The 23435-nt window shown below is 43.1% G+C and overlaps 1 protein-coding gene across 3 annotated transcripts in view; it reads right to left on the bottom strand.

Moving 5' to 3' along the window:
* Nucleotides 1-23435, bottom strand: part of LOC143281069 (UTP--glucose-1-phosphate uridylyltransferase-like) — a 52236-nt gene that overhangs the window by 14474 nt on the left and 14327 nt on the right. The window contains exons 1-8 of one of the 3 annotated variants that reach the window (XM_076585989.1): nt 17383-17458; nt 13506-14005; nt 8677-8811; nt 7743-7850; nt 5799-5981; nt 3438-3571; nt 2102-2170; nt 789-922 (exon numbers count right to left, since the gene is read on the bottom strand). In XM_076585989.1, coding sequence (XP_076442104.1) covers nt 789-922; nt 2102-2170; nt 3438-3571; nt 5799-5981; nt 7743-7850; nt 8677-8811; nt 13506-13586 — 844 coding nt within the window. In that variant the 5' untranslated portion in view covers nt 13587-14005; nt 17383-17458. Of the gene's footprint in view, nt 1-788; nt 923-2101; nt 2171-3437; nt 3572-5798; nt 5982-7742; nt 7851-8676; nt 8812-13505; nt 14006-14920; nt 15014-17382; nt 17459-23435 lie in introns of those variants that run through there. The other 2 variants (XM_076585988.1, XM_076585990.1) reach the window with 2 other exon arrangements.

Here is a 23435-nt window from a genome sequence, read left to right on the forward strand (position 1 = left end):
TATCTGCTCCTTTATGATTTTTTTTTTTTAAATTATTTTTTTTTAAAAGCAGATGTGGCCTTGTGTTTATGTATCAGTCCACATGCTTTGACGCCTTCTTTGGAACAATAACTGAAAAATGGAGACATGATGATAAAGACATCTCCATGATTTGTTGTACCGGACAGTTACCACCACTACAACACTGCCCGTTCTCCTCTGCTTTGCATTCATTCACATGCATGCAACAATGCCTGTTTACAAACTGTATTGCACTGTATTGTACTGAAATGTATTGCACTGTATTGTGTTGCATTGCATTAAGTTGTAGTGCATTGTACTACATTGCATCACGTTCTATTGTACTGCATTTCATTGTACTGACACAGTGACACAATGTACACATACACACTTCTTACACACAAAACAAACACACACACATATGCACACACACAATACACACACAACATACATACTACACACCATACACACAAAAACACACACATATATACACCATACACACTACACACACACACACAACACACATACTACAAACCACACACACAACACATATACTACACACCACACACACACAAACCTCCACACCTAACCAAGCCCTCCACATCACCTCTAAAATAAAAAAAACCCTTACACAAGCACAAACAGAAACAGTGTTGTTATCCCCCCCCCCCCCACTCCCCCCCATGACCCCCTCTCCCCAACACACGCTTGTCACACACACACATGAACAAACAAACACAAACAGCCACACAAACATAATCAGCACAGAGCTCGGAGGGGAAGGATACTGAGGTCGACGGTGGCGCCCATGTTGTCGATGTTGGAGACAAAGATATACTTCTTGCCGGCATTGATGAACTTCTGCAGCAGACCACTGTTGTGCAGGCTTTGGTAGACGTCCCCATGGCCTGGTGGGTACCAGCTGGCAGGGGGGGTGGGGGGTGGGGGGTGGGTGGGGGAAGAGAGAGACATCAAATCAAATCAAATCATTTTGTTGGATCAAATCAAACGACTGTTGACCCACCTGATCATATTCCTGAAAAATGTTAACGAATGCTTTTCTGATCTAACTCAAGAGACAAGATGCCTGTCTCTGAGGAGTCAACATTCTTACTTTTTATTGTTGTTGTTGTTGATACAGTGAATTTGCCTCTTTTGCATTTAGGATTAATGCCCACTCACTTCTGGCATGTATACATTGTATACACTCCATATCGCTCACTACGATCGGCTTTGTATCCACTCTGTTTACGCATACCCAGATTCAAACACTCGACTGTTGGCCGCCGTTCTTTCTCTGTCTCTGGACCTTACAATTGGAATGAGCTTCCTGTTTCACTTTGTCAAGTCTCAGCACTCAGCTCTTTGAAGTCTGGCCTTAAAACCCACCTCTTCCCAAAAATAGCCTCCCTTCCCTGCCTCTTCCTTGTCTTCAGTATCTCCAGTTTTAAAGTTATGCATGCATGTGAATGACTGGTGCGAAAGCGCTTTGATTTGTCTCTGCACAAGATTCAGCGCTATATAAATACCATTATTATTATTATCATTATTATCTCTTGGATGTTACTTTTTTTTCTTCTTCTTTTCTTCCTCCAATTGTATGACTTTTGGATGACTTAACCAAGCAGTTGGAGTGGCCATTGTAGATTATCATAAAGCACAATACCATATGCTATTTACATTGGTATTAGCTACATGAAATATGTAACATTTTCATGTGCCCCCATGGGGTTTCCTGAAATAAACACGCCTTGTCTTGTCTTGTCTTGTTTCTTGCCCACTCAACTGCAAAAGGGGGCACTTCAGGGCTCAACACCATGTCAGTTCTTAAAATCACTTGAAGAGACACACACACACACACACTCATTCAATCACTAACAGACACACACATACACACACACAGACACTCACTGTGCGCATGCGTGCGCACACACACACACACTGTCTCTCATTACTTCGTTTTTCTTTCAGATGGCTTGATATATATATATATATATCAAAGGAGTTGTTGCCTATTCATTTAACCTTCTTGAATTAAAACTTTAACTTTGATTTTGACTTTTTCACTCACACACACACACACACACACACAGATACATACCCTTCAGCACTATCAGGACCAAAACTGGTGGCAATTGGAAGGAGGGATTCCCTGTTGATGCGAGGATATCTGCAACATGCACAGACTGAATAATCCATAAATGAAAGAACAGGCTCAATGGAATCCATGTTTTGTTTTTATTCTATGCACTGTGTTAAAGCATGCATTGCTAAAATATTTTTTCCTTTGTTTCTGTCTTATATTATTTTAAATCTGTATCACCCCTTTTTTTTTTTAAATTTCAAGCCTTGCTTCACCTCTTCCATCCCTATTATCTCCCCACCTTTGTTCGGTTGTCGTTTGTTCTCTCTCTGACAAATGTTTCAGTTAGAAAAAAAAGAAAGAAAAGAATAGGCTCCATGCTCCTCTTATATCCGAGACTGACATCAGCCAACAGCAAAGTGAGAGCTGCATGATCAGTGGTTTCTCCACTGCAGGGGGAGTTCATTTACAGCAAAGTCTTTTGAGAAGGACTGAGGACTGACTCTCAAACTAGGAGGCAAGACTGCGCTCGCCCTCAGTGCTGCAGCCTTTGGGGCTAGTTGCCCTTTGACCTCCAGTCCTCTTGGCTGAGAGAATGGGGATGGAACCTGAGCAAGACATGATATATGGGACATCAGTTGCCTTCTCTGCTGTTCTGATGGTCATAGTCTAACACGACTACCATACAGTTTAAAAAAGAAAAAAAGAAAAAAAAGAAAATGGAAAGCAGAAGAAACAGAAAGATCAACCCCACACCTCTCTCTCTCCCCCCACCCCCATCCCCGACCCCCCCAAAATCAATTACACTTTTTGTATTTTTTCTGCCTGCAATTTGTTTTTAATCTGTTTTCCTATCAAGGTGGATTTTTCTACAGAATTTTGCCAGGGACAACGCCTTTGTTGCTGTGGGTTTTTTACATACATGCTGCACACACACCCTCAGTTTATCATCTCATCCAAATACTAGCATCCAGACCACCACTCAAGGTCTAGTGGAGGGGGAGAAATTACTGGCATCTGAGGGAATCGAACCGGTGCACTCAGACCCTCTCGCTTCCTAGGTGGACACGTTACCTCTAGGCCAACACTCCTCATCATAGCTCTGGCACCAGCAGTCAAGGAATGTGAACAACTATCCCTTCCCCACCCTACAGCACCACTCTCTTTGCCTCAGTCTCTCTGCCCCTTTCCTTGCATGCAGTGACCACTCACGGCACTTCCACCCTGACTCTCTTTTGTGTAAAGACCTCTCTGTGATGTAGCTTTTCATTGAACAGAATAAAGTGTTTAAACGTCCAGCCAGTGTCTCTCTGGGTGCGATGAACGAACCTTACAATTACAAGCGGCCAATCACCTGCTCTGGTTGAAGGTGTGGATGGTGACCTTGACCTGGCTGTACTTGCGGAGAAGCTTGCTGGTGTCCTCGTCTGTGTTGAAGGAGTTCATCAGCACCAGTGGCACATCCACCTCGTACATTTTGTTTAGATGCTGCACAAACATCACATCAAAACCAATTTAGCCATTTCGGGGCTGAAAACCTGTCAGTTCTTAAAACCAGTCAAAAAGAACCCAAAATAATGTTAAAGGATCTGCCATAACAACGTTAAAAAGACCAATTCACCCCATCTTGCTCAACCCACCTAAAATCTAAATCAGATAAAAAATTTTGATAATAAAATGAAATAAACAGACTGATTTGCCAACATCTGTTTCAGTTCACCTAAAATTCAAATCAAGACAAAAATATTGATTTCACCCAAGAAATTAAAAAAGAACCACCAAAGGAACATCCCAGAACAAGCTCTTCATAGAGCTGGCTGTCAAATGTTTTGTGTCTCATACTACGCAGATCCCAGCAGTCAGCCGGAAGATGCCCAACACTCAAAGTCTGGCTGTACAGCACACATCGTGGAGCTTCTTCACCTCTGAAGATCAGAGAACTTGCTGGACAAGGGTCACCTGTGTGAAGCCTGCACATGGTGGTCTCCACTTTCCTTTTTCCTAGACTGGAGGGGAGGAATTCAAGTAACATGTGGGGTCCACCTCCTACTCCTTTGTATATGTTTCTGGGTTTTACTCATGTACTATCAGAATCAAACACACCACATCACACACACCACATCACACACACCACACCACACCACACAACATCACATTGCACTACATGGTAAATCACACATGCTGCAACATATTATGTAACATTACAACAAACCAAAAACACCACACAACACCACAAATACCAATCCTGCACCAAACCATGACCCCACACTAAACCACAACCATACCATACCATACCACCCCACACCACACTTCACAACACCCATAACATACCACCTCATACCACAACCACACCACAAAACCCCACAACCACACCACAAGCACCACACAAAACCACAAACACACCACAACCCCTACACCACACCACAACACCACAACCAAACCACACCACACAGCCCCCACACCACACCACAACACCACAACCAAACCACACCACACAGCCCCCACACCACACCACAACACCACAACCAAACCACACCACACAGCCCCCACACCACACCACAACACCACAACCAAACCACACCACACAGCCCCCACACCACACCACAACACCACAACCAAACCACACCACACAGCCCCCACACCACACCACAACACCACAACCAAACCACACCACACAGCCCACACACCACACCACAACACCACAACCAAACCACACCACACAGCCCCCACACCACACCACACCACAACCAAACCACACCACACAGCCCCCACACCACACCACAACACCACAACCAAACCACACCACACAGCCCCCACACCACACCACAACACCACAACCAAACCACACCACACAGCCCCCACACCACGCCACACCACAACCAAACCACACCACACAGCCCCCACACCACACCACAACACCACAACCAAACCACACCACACAGCCCCCACACCACGCCACACCACAACCACACCACACCACACAGCCCCCACACCACACCACAACACCACAACCAAACCACACCACACAGCCCCCACACCACACCACAACACCACAACCAAACCACACCACACAGCCCCCACACCACACCACAACACCACAACCAAACCACACCACACAGCCCCCACACCACACCACAACACCACAACCAAACCACACCACACAGCCCCCACACCACACCACACAGCCCCCACACCACACCACAACACCACAACCGAACCACACCACACAGCCCCCACACCACACCACACAACACCACAACCAAACCACACCACACAGCCCCCACACCACACCACAACACCACAACCAAACCACACCACACAGCCCCCACACCACACCACAACACCACAACCAAACCACACCACACAGCCCCCACACCACACCACAACACCACAACCAAACCACACCACACAGCCCCCACACCACACCACAACACCACAACCAAACCACACCACACAGCCCCTACACCACACCACAACACCACAACCAAACCACACCACACAGCCCCTACACCACACCACGCCACACCACAAGCAAACCACACCACACAGCCCCCACACCACACCACACCACAAGCACCACACAAAACCACAAACACACCACAACCCCTACACCATACAACACCACAACCAAACCACACCATACAACCCCACACCAAACCACACCAAACCCACCCCACACCAGACCACACCAACAGCCCAACAACCCCACACGCACCTCAATCTGCTGGACGTTGAGGTCGAGGAAGGTGAGCTCGTTGCGGACGCAGATGGCGCTCTTGGGCCCGGTGCAGCCCATGCTGGTGCCCAGCCCCCCGTTCAGCTTCATCACCACCAGCTGTGACAGCAGTTCCTTGGCACGCTTGTCGCTGGGCGCTGTCAGGCTGGCGTAGGGGTTCACCTGCATGCACACGCACACCGGCCTTTCAGAACAAGGGTCCAAGGTCCCATGATAGCCGTTTTCAGCCCGTACGGGGCAGTGAGTTGGATGTCCACTGTGTTCTGTATTCTGTCTAGGGCTCAGCACAGGAAGGCAGGGGCACAATCCTCTCCTTCTGCTGTTTTAATCGTCCCCCTGACCCAAAGACCCAGGTACCCATTCCCACCTGGGTGGAGTGAGGAAAATCAGAGTAACAACACCATGCCCAAAACAGGGGCCTTGAACCCTGACCGCCGGTGAACACAGGATCAGAAGTCCAGCGCCCAACAAATTCTGTCAGTGTACCTCCAAGCATTGGTGATGCAGTACAAATAGCCAGCACAAAGGAATGGAGGTTGCAACCAACACAGTACTGAAAAAAGGAGTTTGTTAATGTTTACCACATGGACAAAAGCACACACACACACACACACACACACACACACACAACAGAATTGCAGTAATTACATATACTCAATTTGTTTACAAAAAGAAAGAGAGAAATTCTTCAATCAATGAAAGAAAAGAAGAAAGAAAGAAAGAATCAAAGAAAGAATTCATTAAAAAGTGTTCTATATCAAATATGATAAAAAAAAGAGAAAAAAAAGTATATATATCGCTATATATCTATATACATATATATGTATGTATGGATGGATGGATGGATGTATGTATATAAAATAAACTTGGGAGAAAAAAAAAAAGAAAAAAAAAAGGGCATGCAAGCGAGATTGAACCAGTGCATGTTCAGTTCCGAAGCAAGCAGACTAATCCCCATTGCTACGGTGCATCTGACGTTATTTTACTGAATTTAATACTTAAGGCAATGCTGACGTTTTCTTCTTCAAGCGATAAACAGATGTGATTGTATTGGACGTGACAGCACCCTTTGAATCATCCCTTTGAATCATGTTTTTTGTGTACTTTTTTTATATCTTGATTATTCTTTTATTTCGGCGGTAAAGGAGACATTGCCATCGCTTCACGACACATCACAACACATGATAGATCTCTAGATCTGCACAAACCCACTGACAGTGGGCTGCTGAAGAAATGATTGCTTCAATCTTTCTTTTATGTTCATTCCAGTTAATTCAGTGTCCACTATAGGATGTTGATATGTTGGAAATACGTTGATGGTGTAGTTAGTTTCAGTGTATGTGTTCTGTCCAGAATTTTTTTTCTTTCCTTTTAAATGTGAACAAGAAAAACAAGGTCGTGTCTTCTCACCAAACACAACCTACCTTCCAGCAAGTCAGTGGGAAGCAGTTTTTCGAATTTTTGGATTTCAGAATGCACCTTAACGAAATAAAACTGTTAGTGGTACTGCTAAATTCGGCAGACTTACAACCTATTATTGGTATGACTGTGAAGATTGTTTTTCATACTATGTTTAAGCCAAATTTGTTATTGGCAGAAAAAAGTATTTACAGAGAAAATGGCAATGTTAAAGTTTGTGTGTACTCACAGCCCCCTCCCCTGCAGTTTGTGTGTACTCACAGCCCCCTCCCTGCCTCCCCTGCAGTTTGTGTGTACTCACAGCCCCCTCCCCTGCAGTTTGTGTGTACTCATTGTACACTCACAGCCCCATCCCCAGCAGTACGTGTGCACTCACATCCCTGTCCCATGCAGTATGGGTGCACTCATCATCCCATCCTCCACTGTGCATGTGTACTTACAGCCTCATCCCCCATGGTGCATGTGCACCCACAGCCCCATCCCACACAGTACGTGTGCACTCACCGCTGCATCGTCCAGCAGTTTGATCTTCTCCCATTCCAGAGCAGTGCCAGACTCTCGCAAAAATCGTCCAAACAGAGTCTCAAAGTCCTCAAACTCCGCCTTGGCTTTCTGCCCACAGAAATACAAAATAATGCACCACAACACAATGCAATGCAATATACAATAATTATACAATTTACCAAATATCACTGATGGTTTCCTGTGGACTGTCAAAGCTGGGACTGTGACAGATGAACCGGGGCGGGGCCATGCATGGGAACTCGGAATGAGCGGCATATGTGCATGGGAGTAATGCCACTGAAACAGTGCAGATGTTGTGGCAACCCCCTCCCACCCTGAGCCCCCCCTCCTCACCCCCCACCTCACCCCCAAAATAAAAAAGAAACAGCATTAACCACTCCAGTGCCAAGCTTTTTTTTTTTTGCTCTGACAATTTCACATGGATTTCACAATTTTGCAAGAGGGAAATTCCTGCACTGATGCAGACAGAAATTTCTGTCCTGGGGCTCTCAAGGAGTTAATAATACTGCAGTTTGGGTGGAGACCACGACATTCCTGACAAAACTAAGAGGAGTAGCATAGATGCTTCACACCAAGAACAAAGCGATAACCATCAATAGCAAGATTGCTTGAAGATCTGTGAAAATTTGTACACAGAATTTCCAATCTGTACTCAAAGTGAATTTTTTTTTTTCTGTTCCAAAGTTAGAGATGTTTCAGAGAACAGATGCATAGTGCAGATGCACGTTCAAATATGTTTAAAATATGTTTAACATATAATAAAGTGCAAAGTTAAGAGCTTCTTAGGTGTTTCAGAGAACTTGTATAGCACAAAAGAGCGTTTAAATATGCTTAAAATATAACAGAGTGAAAGATTCACAGAAGGCGAATGAGTGAAACACAACCACACAGTGTGGGGTGAATGGGGTCTGACCTGCTGGGTCTGCGGGTCTCCAGTGGTCAGCAGCTTGTTCAGCTCTTTCGTCAGGGCAGACTGCGCGTCACGACGGGTCAGTTCCCGAAACTCAATGTCACTGGGTGTCCGCTTGTGCCCCTTGACAAACTCGGACTGCAAGGGATCAATTGAGGTTATATGTAATCATAGATACATATGTAAATAAATAAATATCTATATATATATATATTTGTGTGTGTGTGTGTGTGTGCATGTATACATGTATAAGTACCAATGTCTTGGTGTATATATAATTTTTATTTTATATATATATATGTATATATATATACATCTTTTCTTCTTGTATGCATCTATGTATATATATCATATTCTTCTCATATATATGCATGTGTATTATTACTGTCTAGGTGTATATATATATATTTTTTTTTTCTTGTTTGTCTCCATGTGCAACTGTATGAAAGTATACACTAATATATGTGTACTGTATCATAATATCAGGATCATTATTAAGTATATCAAATGCCAGTGTGGACTGATATGGTTCTGTTTTGTTTTGAAAAAAAAAAAAAAAAAAATCAAACCATACTGTGTGCTCACAATCTGTTTGAGGGAGTTGGTCTTTTCTTTTCGTTGTTATTGTGTTTTGAATCATATTGTGCTCACATCTTAATAGCTTGTTAATGGATCTTCCTCTTCTCTTCTCTCTCAGCTCTGTTACTCTTTAACTCATTCTGTCCAGAATGATAAAATATGAATACTGAACAGGTACATGTGTGCACATGTGTGTGTGTTTATGCATGCATGTTGTGCTGTGTAAGGGTTGTGTGAAAAAAAATTAAAAAGTAGAGAAAACAACAAATAAAATACAGACAAAAAGATGATCAAATCCAAGTCAACCTTTTAGACGAATAAATACAAAATCAAACACCTGAGCAAGCAATGCGGCAAAAAATGCAGACTTTAACTGAACATCCAATTTTTTTTAAATTTTTTTTTTTTTTTTATATCTCAGGCAATGAATGTCATCCATAAAAGAGCATGCACAAGGAAACATCTGCAGACAACAAACCAACAATGGGCATTACATAGCCTCAAGAAGATAGGCATCCGTCAGTTATGGAGTTACACTCTGGGTGGTGACTGATACAGCGTCAGGTGTGGCTGGACAGGCCGATACAGGAGTGACAGACCCTCCCACACTGTGCACAGGTGAAATCTGATGCTGGTCTGTCTGTCTGTCTGTCTGTGTGGCTTTGGGCCTTCCTCCTCAGTCTCTTTGCTTCGGAATGGTGTGAATGCATCTCTTTGAACTTGGAGAGGCCTTTCTGCACTGTCCGTCTCCAAGCCAATTGTTCTGAGGCTGCAGTTTCCCAGGTGCTGACATTCAAGGCCTTCTGATCTCTCTTCCAGATGTCTTTATAGCACAGTTGGGGTCTGTCTGTGGGACGTTTTCCATGTACCAGTTCTCTGTAAAGAAGATCATTGGGGATCCTGCCATCATCCATTCTCACTACATGACCCAGCCAGAGCATGTGTCTCTTGTTTCAGCAGGGTGTACATGCTGGGGATTCCAGCTCTTCTCCAGGACAGTGTTTGTTGGGCTCAGCGGATAACATACATCATGCACTATGAAGGTCACAGTGCCTTAACTGTTGTTGACAAGTTATACAACCCAGCAACTTGTTCAATGATTTCAGTCGTTTTGTTATTTTCTGAATGGAGTGCAAGGACAAAGGCTGATTGTCTGTCTGATTTATTCATAATCTAGTGCAAGGACAAATGTTGTTTGTCTGTCTGGTTTGATTTATTCATTATCTGCATTGGTAAGGCTTGGGCATCTGATCCGGTGTTCAGAACTGCTCAGTGCTTGATGCCCCATTTCAGAATGATGTTATGTCCTTGGAAAAGGTGCTTCATTCCCATTTTCCTCACTCCACCCACGTGTGAATGGTTACCAAATTAGAAAGAAAGAGTGTAATACACTTCTACACTGACTTCAGCAGTTGTATCTGAATGATTTTGTGTGTGTGTGTGTGTGTGTGTGTGTGTGTGTGTGTGTGTGTGTGTGTGTGTGTGTGTGTATGTGTGAGTGTTTATGTCTAAATATGTGTATGCATTACTTTGTGTGTATGTGTCTGTGTGTATAAGTGTGCATGTGTATGTGTCTGTGTGTATGCATAAATGTGTGTGTGTGTGTGTGTGTATGTCTGCATAAGCACGTAAGTGTGCACATGTGAGTGTGCATGGATAATTAGATGTTTACACATATGACACCATGTGTTCGTGTGTGTTGTATCATTTTGCATGGCTGTGTGCGTGTGCCTTGTGTGCGTGAGCATGACCCCAAAACTTCCCCTAACCCACCAAGACCAAACCAAAGGAAGCTATCCAAAACCACACACACACACACACACACAAACACACACACACACACACACTCCATAATGTACTTCAGACAATGCATGTAGTGTGCCACGACTCTCAGGTGAGTGAGGACATCATAAAAGTAACGACTCGCTATAAAAACAGCTGTGAAAACCATGACTGATGGCTCTACCAACAGCAACTGGCAAAGGTGGTGGAGGGCAAGGGTGAGACAGGGCAGAGGGAAGGTGTGTGTGTGTGTGTGTGTGTGTGTGTGTGTGTGTGAGAGAGAGAGAGAGAGAGAGAGAGATTGTGTGTGTGTGTGTGTGTGTGTGTGTGTGTGTGTGTGTGTGTGTGTGATCCAATGAAATGTCTTTCTTCTTTTATGAAATTGTTCTTGAGCATTTGAGCGTGTATATGCATGATCGGCATTTGACTGTTATGATTACGATTTGCACACATTTGACCATTTCAGCAATATCCACATTTCTTCTCCGAGTTCTTTCCATTCACTTTCATTCCACAGCAGAAAAATCGTAAATTTGTTTAAATAACATTGTTATAATTATGTACTCTACACTTCTTCCCCTGTCAAGAGAGATAGAGAAGGCCAGTCAAAGAGTGGAGAGGAAAGAAATGTTTAGTATATATTACTATGTTATCAACCAATTTACAAGTTTTTCCATCTTGTGAATGGAAAAGTACAGGGAAAGAAGTGTGGATATTGCCATTATTTCTGTAGGTATCTTTCATAATTATCTACCTATTTCATAACCAATTTTCAATCATATCCATCTATTTCATAATCAATGTTCCATCATATCTACCTACATCACAATCAATCTTCCATCACATCTACCAAGTTCATAATCAATTTTCCATCACATATACCTTGTTCATAATGATAATCTTCCATCATATCTACCTGTGTCATAATTAATCTTCCTTCATATGCACTTAGTTTATGATCAATCTTCCATCACATCTACCAATCACAAAATCAAAGTTTCCGTCACATCTACCTAGTTTATAACATCAGTCTTTAATCATGTCTGCCTATGTCAGAATTTTCTGTCATTTATCTGCTTATGTCATTATCGATCTACCATCGTACCTATGTCATAATCAATCATCAATAACACGTACCTCGTTCATAATCAATCTTCCATGACATCTCCCTATTTCGATCTACCTATGTTGAAATCGATCATCCATCACATCTACCTAGGTCATAATCAATCTTCCATCATATCCACCTATGCCATAATCAAGCTTCCATCACATCCACCTAGGTCATAAGCAATCTTCCATCACATCCACCTATGTCATAATCAATCACATCTACCTAGGTCATAATCAATCATCCATCACATCTCCCTATGTCATAATCAATCTTCCATCACATCTCCCTATGTCATAATCAATCTTCCATCACATCTACCAGTGTCATAATCAATCTTCCATCACATCTACCTAGGTCATAATCAATCTTCCATCACAACTACCTAGGTCATAATCAATCTGACCTATGTCATGATCAATCTTCCATCACATCTCCCTATGTCATAATCAATCTGACCTATGTCATAATCAATCTTCCCCCCTATCTGCCTAGTTCCTGATCAGTGTATTCTCAGTCTGTCAGGCCCACTGAGTCTACTCATTGATGCGTTTGAGGAGTCAGCTGACAGTAACAGTCTTGAACATCACTTGTCAGAGACAGATAGGGGAGAGGTGACAGAGAGGGTGGGGGGAGGGGGAACGAGGAGGAGGGAGAAAGAAAGGAAGAAAGAAAGGAAGGAAGGAAGGAAGGAAGAAAGAAAGAAAGGAAGGAAGGAAGGAAGGAAGGAAAAGAGAGATAAATCAGGAGAGCATGGAAGGAAGGAAGGAAGGAAAGGAAGCTATACTGGAGAAGGAAGGAGGAGGAGAAAAGAAAAGATCAGGACTTAAAGTAATGCATACATGTGCATCCCTGATGCTCTTAAAGTGGAAAGGACCCATTACGTGTGCACTGATCAGGGGGCCCTGGGACATTCAAAACAGTCGGACAAAAGAAGCATCTGCTACAAACCAGTTCTCTCCAACTAGTTCTTTCCCTTCACCACCACTCCTTGGCCCAGAAACCTGGCCGGTTTCGACAAGAAGGAATATCAAGTAACACCTGCCTTATATGTGCAACAAATACAGAGTTGATTAGAATGTGAGGCATAAGAGTGATGCTCTGAAGGTAGTCTGGGATCCCCTAGAATTAAAAAGAGTCCCTGGGACCTCCAACAATTAACACCCCCCTCACCACTCACCCCCCCTCCCAAAAACAAACAAACAAACAAAAAACTTGAATAAAAGCCCTGAAGCCAGCAAGGAAATGTTAGAATAGAAAAAGACAGACATGCAACTATTAAACCCCCCCCCCCCACACACACACACCTCCACCCCCCCTCAAAAAAGAAGGGAAAATAAAGAAAAGCTGCATCATTTACCAGAGTTTCATCATCAAGAAAAAGGAAGTTTTTGCTGTGCAGATGCGTGTGGATGTCTGCTGGGTGATGCTCGTGGGCCATGGCTCACCGACGACAAGAATCACAACGCTCAAGTCTTCTCTTTAACGCTCAGTTTCTTTCTTCTACGCTCGAGTCTTTCCTTTAATGATCAGTCTTTCTGCAACGCTCAAGTCTTTTCTTTCTTTCGCCACAAAGTCACTTTCACCACCTTCACAATCTTTAGATGTAGAATCCAATCCAAGTTTGTTTTTTGTTTGTTTGTTTGGCACAGTTTTCTTTGCTATCGTACAGACACAGTCACTACCTTCACAATCTTTCCAGACACAGAAACCAATCCAAGTCTTTTTGCTCCAGCACAAATTCTGTCAATGATCTTCATTCAGCTGGAAAAATGTGACCAAACATTTTCCATGTCAAATTCAATCATGTGGGGATCGTCACAATCTTCTCCAGCAGGCCTCACAAGAAGATGAAATTGTCTGGCCATAATGCACACATGTAGAATTGAAATTAGGCTATCAAAAAGTGTCCATCTCTTTGGCTTCGGAAAATAAAAACAAACAAAACAAACAAACAAAACAAATCAAATGAAACAAAACTAAAATAATCCAACAAACGCAGGAAATGAATCAGGTAAAATAAAAAAAAAAGAAAAAAAGAAAAAAGAAAAAAAGCTTCCAGACTCTGCCACAGACATGATAAGCAATAAGAGTTAGTCCTATCCTTCTGAATCTGTTCCTGAGTTTTTAGAATCTTTTATTTATTTATTTATTTATTCATTTGTTCCTACTGCACCATGTTTGATGGTGTTTTCTGTTGTTTTTCTGAAGCCATTTCAAAGACATTACTCTTGCACTGCTCATCCTAGCTCCCCCCCCTCCTCCCACATGTACATTGCTACACTGGAACTCATTCAGTCACCTAAGTCACACCCCTCTTGTGACAGGTCACTGTTCAGCTACCATCAGGCCACACACCAGAGGAGACCTGCACTACAGCACTAAATCATACAGTTTATCCCAACCCTCCTCAAAACCCTCCTCTTGCCCATTGCCACACCTTAACTCAGTCAGTCATCACCGTCCCTGCCCCTGTAGCTGTCAATGTTCAGCTACCCCCAGCCCACACAACAGAGGAGACCCTGCACTACTACTGTATCACACAGCTAATCCAGTCCCCTCCCCCACCCATCCTCCCCCTTGCACATTGCTACACCTAGACTCATTCAGTCAAGGTCCTGCAGCTGTCAATGTTCAGCTACACCTCAGGCCACACACCAGAGGAGACCCTGTAGCTATGCACAACTGAATCCCTTTTGGCGGTGGTGGTGGTGGTGTCCAGGCAGAGCCTGTGAGTTCCGATTCAACGCATGCACGACGACACCACGCACTTACTAAACCCCGCCTATTGACGCTGATGACCGGACGTTCCGGGCGGGGGACTGGGTCAGCCTGCCACCAGTTATGTTCAGCGGCTACCATCACCTCGTGGACCTATAGGAAGAAGAGCAGCACGCAATGTTTGAAGTTATTTACTTCTACACTATTGTTTTTCGGTTTGGTGCAGGAGGAAGGTGACAAAGTGGTTAAGATGCTTCTCTGCCGACGCATTGTTTGTGAAGGTATGGGTTCCAATCCTGGTCTTGCCTCTTCTCGGAAAACCAAACTGGAGCATCTAGTCATTTGGATGAGATGACAAACCCAAGATTGCATGTGCAGCATGCATTCGGTGCAGTGGAAAAAATGCCCATGGCAGCAAGAATGTTGTCCTCTGGCAAAATTCTGTAAAAAAAATCCACACATGATAGGTGTCGGGTTATGCTGATAGTCAGGCATCTGCCAAGCAGATGTGGTGTAGCGTGTATGCATTTGTCTGAATGCAATGACACCTCCTTAAGAAACTGAAAACCGAAAAAGAATTGTTTGTTGTCCCTTTTACCATTTCAAACATCCACTTTTTTTCCTTCCTTCCTTCCTTCGCAGTCAAGCCACTACATTTCACTGGTTTCTTTCACTTTCACTCCTCCATACAATTCCCTTTTTCTGACCATAGCATCTCTAGTCTTCTATCTACATGTGTTTATAAACTTTGTCTTTCGTCCCTCTAGTTCAGAGTTATGCAGGCATGTGGAAGATGGGCTTGAAAGTGCTTTGATTTGTGTCCGCACAGTGCTGTATAAATACAGTTATTACTATTTACATTACTTGGTTTTCACTTCTCAGGAAAAAACAAACAAACAAAAAAACCCCAAACAAACTGGAAATAAGTCAGCACAACATACAGTTGTGTTTTCTATACTGATTTCAAGCTGCATCAAAATCTTAAAAAAAAAAAAAAGAAAAAAAAAAAGAAAAGAAAGAAACAACAGTGATTCAGCTTTAACTTAGTGTGATTGGTTGTTATGTCACTTTGGATGTCAAGCTTCTTTAGTGAAAGGTTATTCTTCATTAAAAACAACAACAACAAAATAAAGAATGGTGACTGACATCCTGACCTGTAGGCTCTGTCCTATCTCAGTGAGGTGACAACCTTTCACTGACATCCTACCTGTCAGCTCTGTCCTATCTCAGTGAGGTGACAGCCCTTCACTGACATCCTGACCTGTCAGCTCTGTCTCATCTCAGTGAGGTGACAGCCCTTCACTGATATCCTGACCTGTAAACTCTGTCTCATCTCAGTGAGGTGACAGCCCTTCACTGACATCCTGACCTGTCAGCTCTGTCCTATCTCAGTGAGGTGACAGCCCTTCACTGACATCCTGACCTGTCAGCTCTGTCTCATCTCAGTGAGGTGACAGCCCTTCACTGACATCCTGACCTGTAAACTCTGTCTTATCTCGGTGAGGTGACAGCCCTTCACTGACTTCCTGACCTGTAGGCTCTGTCCTATCTCAGTAAGGCGACAGCCCTTTACTGACATCCTACCTGTCAGCTCTATCCTATCTCGGACAGGTGACAGCCCTTCACTGACATCCTACCTGTCAGCTCTGTCTTATCTCGGTGAGGTGACAACCTTTCACTGACATCCTACCTGTCAGCTCTGTCTTATCTCGGTGAGGTGACAGCCCTTCACTGACATCCTACCTGTCAGCTCTGTCTTATCTCGGTGAGGTGACAACCTTTCACTGACATCCTACCTGTCAGCTCTGTCTTTTCTTGGTGAGGTGACAGCTCTTCACTGACGTCCTGACCTGTAGGCTCTGTCTTATCTCAGTGAGGTGACAACCTTTCACTGACATCCTGACCTGTCAGCTCTGTCTTATCTCAGTGAGGTGACAACCTTTCACTGACATCCTGACCTGTCAGCTCTGTCTTATCTCAGTGAGGTGACAGCCCTTCACTGACATCCTGACATGTCAGCTCTGTCTTATCTCGGTGAGGTGACAGCCCTTCACTGACATCCTACCTGTCAGTTCTGTTTTATCTTGGTGAGGCGACAACCCTTCACTGACGTCCTGACTCCTAGGCTCTGTCCTATCTCAGTGAGGTGACAACCTTTCACTGACATCCTGACCTGTCAGCTCTGTCTTATCTCAGTGAGGTGACAAGGATTTAAAAAAAATATTTTTATCGCACACACAATAAAACCTTCTGCCTAAAATACTGTAACTCTTTCATCAAAATTAGAAACACCAGAAAACAGTGTTGCATCTTCACAGTCAGTATGACTAAACAGACAACTACAAAAACTGGATAGGTGTGGGGGTGGGGGCAGGGGGTCTTTTTTTTTTTTTTTTTTTACACGGACATATCCAACTGACAGAAAAATGCAAATTTTCCCAAGACGTGTAAGAAGCCACCACCAAACCAGAAAACACTGGTTTTTTTTTTTTTTTTTTTTTCTCTAGTTCTTTCACCTTCTGGGCCAACACACACTCACAACAGAAGAAACGAATTCCTAACACACACACACACAGACACAGAACACGAATGACCACCCGGTGTCAAGTCCCACTGTAAATGCTGACTTGTCCGAAAATAAACACCATGGATCAATGACTGGATTAAATAAGCAGAAATATTGACCAAAACCACTTTGGAGAGAGGGAGGGTGTTGGGTGTTGGGTGTTGGAGGGGGGCGGTGGGGGGAGATTCCCAACATATCAATTCATCAGTCTCGGCAACAGCAACAGATGGGGAAAGGTTGATCCAAGATGACAATAAGCCACCTTAGCCGCTGCACTGACAACTTGCCAATTAACAAAGTTACATGAGAACACAGAGGTAGAGGGTGCGTTTTAGATCAGAGTGTTTGCTAGAAATAAAATACCACTCTGAATGATCACGCTTTATATACACATGTAAAGATCAGTGTGTGTTAGAACACAGCTTCAAATGGTCATGTTTCATATGCACACTAAAAGATAAGTTTTTTGGGTTTTTTTTTTTTTGTGTTGTCTTTTTTTAGAATACAGCTTCAAACGATCAAGTTTTATACACAAACGTAAACACCAGTGTGTGTGTGTGCTAGACACAGCTCCAAATGATGATATTTTATACATGTACAGAAAGATCAGAGCCCATGTTACATACAGCTTCAAACGATCATGTTTTAAATACACACATAAACATCAGTGAGTATGTGAGACATGGCTTCAAACAATCGAGCTTCAAACAACCATGGAACGATCAGAGTGCACGTTACATACAACTTCAAATGATTGTGTTTTATATTGACACGGAAGGAGGGAAGGTGAACACATCTGCGACACAAAAAAGTCTTGTGTGGAGGTACGGGTGTGAGTGTGGGGGTAAGGGTGTGGGTGTGGGGATGTGGGTGTGGGGTTGAGGGTGTAGGGGTGGGTGTGCAAGTCATTCAAGGCCAACAGGAAAACAAAAAGGCATGGCTAAAGTTTTCTAGCAGGGGACAGTGTAACACTTTGACCTGGTGCTTGTTCCATCTGTGAACTGAATTAAGATACACTGTCCACATAAACTTAATAAAAAAAATTATACACACATACACAAAAAAGTATATCCATGTTAAATTCAACTTAGGAAAGTGATTCTCTCTCTCTCTCTCTCTCTCTCTATATATATATATATATATGTATATCCATGTTAAATTCAATGAGGAAAGTGATCAACACACACACACACACACACACACACACACATCTAGCAGTGTTTAATCCAACGAGGAAAGAGACCAGTCATCAACTCTGATTTATGTTCCAACAATAATTCTGAAGGAATATGAAACACACACACACACATGAATATCACACACACACACACACACACACACACACACACAGGATAGGAAAGCAAATAAAAAACTGCAAGGCAAGAAAAAAAAAAAGGAATTGTGTGGCAATGCGCTCTCCCTGTGGAGAGTAGGCCAAATTTCATACAGAGAAATCTGTTGTGACAAAAAAGAGTAATTCAATATAATACAATACAATACAATACAATACACACACACACACATGCACAGACACAGAGACTCAGTTCGATACAAAATTAGACAGGCATTTGTCAGTCTCAGGAGAGACTATGGAGTCGTGTTCTTTACTGGGTGGGGATTGATTCAGCGTCCAGTGTGGGGCTGGACAGGCCAATACGGGCCGGGGAGTGACCGTCTCTCCCACACTGTGCACAGGTGAAGTCTGACCACTGGTCTGTCTGCCTGGCTTCCATACAATCAAACAAATTAAAAAACAAAAAACAAAACAAAAAGAAAACAAAAAACTCTCCCCCAAACCCCATGAGTTTAGGTGGGGGTGAAAAGTGGGCAACACTATCAATATGCTCTTTCACAAACCTGTGGAAGAAGAACACACACAGACAGGGTTGGGCCAAACACAAACCGGAAAAATGGTCACAACACAGTAAAAGCAAAAAACAAACAAACAAAAACAAAAACCAAGAGAAAGAGAGACAGAAACAGAGACAGAGAGAAGAACAAAGAAAAACACAGCATCCAACTTCCAAAAAGCACCAAAGCAACTCCATTCTCCTTCCACTTCCCACTCCCCCCCCCCCTCCAACTCCCCCCCCTCCCACCCACCTGTCTGTCCACCTACAACATGTAAGTCATTAACATAATTATGTACATATTTCCTACTCTCTCTCTCTCTGTTATGGGCCAGAGGCCTGACATTCAAATACTTTTCCCTTTGACTCTCTCTCTCTCTCTCAGTGTCTCTTCAGGTTTGGAGAAGAAGAAAAAAACAAAGAAGAGAAAAACAGAGAAAGAACAGAAAAGCAGTAACAGGAATGAGAAGAACAGAAGGAGCAAACCCAAGGTCACAAGATGATATCAGTGGTGGAAAGTAAAGTGTGCATCGCTGTCAAATCATTTACCTCATTACTTAGTCAGTGGACTGTATCCGACTTCAGTTTGAATCACAGACCTGTTTTAAGTTTTCAGACCAATACTTAATTCATAACAGACGAAATATTACCCTGATATCAAGCGCATTTGTTTTCAAGATGTCACTGTTTCGCATATTGTTGATGGTGAGTTAATGAAGCCTTACTCACATGAAAACGCGTCATCAAGTATCTACATTCACTGGGAACATAATCATATACATATATATATATATGTGTGTGTGTGTGTGTGTGTGTGTGTGTGTGTGTGTGTGTATTAAAAAAAAAATGCTCAAGTTACTATAACAACTTCCCTTTCACAAAGGCCATCAAATAATTTTGATGATATGATAAGATATGATACGCCTATCCTCAGTCGGAGACCAAGCTCCAAGCGCTTTGCAAACACGGAGACATTTGCACAATAGGCTGCCTGCCTGGGTAGAGCCGACTGACAGCTGCCATTGGGCGCTCATCATTTGTTTTCTGTTTCATTCAATCAGGTTTCAGCCATGCACATATACAAACCCATGCAGACATGTAACATTTTGTGTAGGACCATTATGTATATTTACCCCGCCATGTAGGCAGCCATACTCCGTTTTCAGGGGAGTGTTTGCTGCATATGTTCTTGTTTCCACAATGCACCGAATGTGGACACAGATTACAGGACCTTTAACACGTGTATTCGATCTTCTGCGCGTGTATACACGTGAACGGGGCTCGGGCACTAGCAGGTCTGCACGTAAGTTGATCTGGGAGATCGAGAGAAAAAAAAATCTTTAATTGTGTTTTTCATTTGTGTCAAATATTCATTCTAAGTTTTAAAACAAGATGTCTGCAATCACCAGCGTAGTGTGACAGAACATTAAGCAGAATTCCCTCCTTCCTTTAATTACCTCAAATCACTTTATCTACTTATTATTTTTGCTCTGTTTTATTTGTGTGTGCGCGCGCATGTGTATGTGTGTCTTTTTCTTGTGCTCAGGGTCTTATTTTGTGACACCCCCACCACCACTGAAGAAAAAAGAAGATTACTAGCTGTGGGGGAGGGGGGTGGGGGTTTACAAAAATAAGACCCTAAGGAAAAAAAAAGGAGAACTTTTGTTTTTCATTATTAGAAAAATTACCTCACATAGGAATATGCCTCCCTCACTTCCCCCCACCCCTTCCCCCCTGCCTCCATTCTCACTCTCTGTAGAAATTTCACCACGGTCTCATTAAGCACATAAGTACAGGACAAAGACGCCATCTTGTTAGTGAGACCTTATCCACCGAAAGTTCTCTTGCTGCCTCCATCCAGGGTGGAGATGTATACATCTACCTACATGCCATATCTACTGAAACGTGGATTTTACACTTCCAACGCACGCCAAAACTCTCCTTGCTTGTCCCCACCTCCCACAGGGCAGAATAAATCAAAACACAAGTTTCAGTGTCAGTTTCAAAGTGTCAATAGTGACCCATACTCACTAGATCACTTTCACTTTTTTTTTCAAATTTTTTTTAAATTTTTTTTTTTTTTTTAAGAAGCAGACACCTGGCCTCAGCAGCATGAAATCAACACACTGATCAGCCCTTAAGGGAGCCTACTCTTGGTTTCTATTAATCAATCAAATAAAATGAAATTGAAATCCCCCCCCCCCCCCCAACCCCCACCCCCCCAAAAAAAACAACCCTCCCAACCAACCAAACACCCAAAACCCCTCAACAAAACAAAAAAGAAGAAAGGGGGAGAAAAAAAAAATGCATTGAAATGTAATAAAAATGAATGATACACACAAGGCAAATGCAAAGGACTGAAATTTTAATCAGCTTCTAAAGAATTACTTCATTTCAATTATGACTGAAATTTCACGCAATTATTTTCTACCAAAACATTTTGCCATCTACACGTGTGGCTTGGATTCCCAACATGTTGTTCTCCCTACCTCCAGCAGCTGGTGTTTGGCCTCTTGGTCTTAATGATATTGATTGTTCTGGGGAAGGGGGACTGCAGTGGTGGTGGTGGTGGTGGTGGTGGTAAGCAATCAAAGTATACCGTAAACTGCCTTGTAATCACCAACCCCATCTTTGCACAAATTTCATCCTATAAGATGGGGGGATGGACAATGCCTGGGCACTTTACCTGGGTTCCCTGCGGGAGCCTATTCCCTTATTTACTGGCCCCTTGGGTCTTTACTCCATGCCTGAGAATTCCCTCACGACATCAGAAGGGCAATGCTGGGTATGTTCTCCTTTCCATAACCCATCGAACGCTGACATAGGATCTTTAATGTGCATATTTGATCTTCTGCATGAAGGGGGATCAGGCACTAGCAGGTGTGCACATCTATTGACACTGCGGATTGGAAAAAATCTCCACTTTTTACACACCAGGCACTGTGACTGGGCTTCAAACCCAGGTCCCTCAGACTGAAAGTTCAACGCCTTAACCACTCCGCTGTTGTGCCCATCATGCCAAGAGTTAAAAGTTTGACTGAAAAGATTTGTTTCGTGGCATGCTGGTGACTGGTATTGGCCAGGATAACTTGAGTGCGCAGGGACAGATCAACAGTTCCCTGCAAACAGTGTCAAAATCAACACGCTGGCCACAGTGAAAGAAGACACTGCTACACAGAGTGGTGTCATGATCCTGCTTGGTTTTTTGTGTGTTTTTTTTTCCAGTGACACATGGACAAGTCATGCAAGGAATTATATTCTCTTGCTCTAGGTCTAAATCTGCACTCCTTTGTAAAATGACACATGGACACGTCATGCAAAGGCATTATATTCTCTTGCTCTAGGTCTAAATCTGCACAGCTTTGTAAAATGACACATGGACACGTCATGCAAAGGCATATTCTCTTGCTCTAGGTCTAAATCTGCACAGCTTTGTAAAATGACACATGGACACGTCATGCAAAGGCATATTCTCTTGCTCTAGGTCTAAATCTGCACAGCTTTGTAAAATGACACATGGACACGTCATGCAAGGCATTATATTCTCTTGCTCTAGGTCTAAATCTGCACTGCTTTGTAAAATGACAAATGGACACGTCATGCAAAGGCATATTCTCTTGCTCTAGGTCTAAATCTGCACAGCTTTGTAAAATGACACATGGACACGTCATGCAAAGGCATTATATTCTCTTGCTCTAGGTCTAAATCTGCACAGCTTTGTAAAATGACACATGGACACGTCATGCAAAGGCATATTCTCTTGCTCTAGGTCTAAATCTGTGCTACTTTGTAAAATGACACATGGACACGTCATGCAAAGGCATTATATTCTCTTGCTCTAGGTCTAAATCTGCACAGCTTTGTAAAATGACACATGGACACGTCATGCAAAGGCATATTCTCTTGCTCTAGGTCTAAATCTGTGCTACTTTGTAAAATGACACATGGACACGTCATGCAAAGGCATTATATTCTCTTGCTCTAGGTCTAAATCTGCGCAGCTTTGTAAAATGACAAATGGACACGTCATGCAAAGGCATTATATTCTCTTTCTCTAGGTCTAAATCTGTGCTACTTTGTAAAATGACACATGGACACGTCATGCAAAGGCATTATATTCTCTTGCTCTAGGTCTAAATCTGTTCTGCTTTGT

The sequence above is a fragment of the Babylonia areolata genome, chromosome 4 (assembly GCF_041734735.1).
Source record: "Babylonia areolata isolate BAREFJ2019XMU chromosome 4, ASM4173473v1, whole genome shotgun sequence".
In the NCBI taxonomy this organism is placed as follows: Eukaryota; Metazoa; Mollusca; class Gastropoda; order Neogastropoda; family Buccinidae; genus Babylonia; species Babylonia areolata.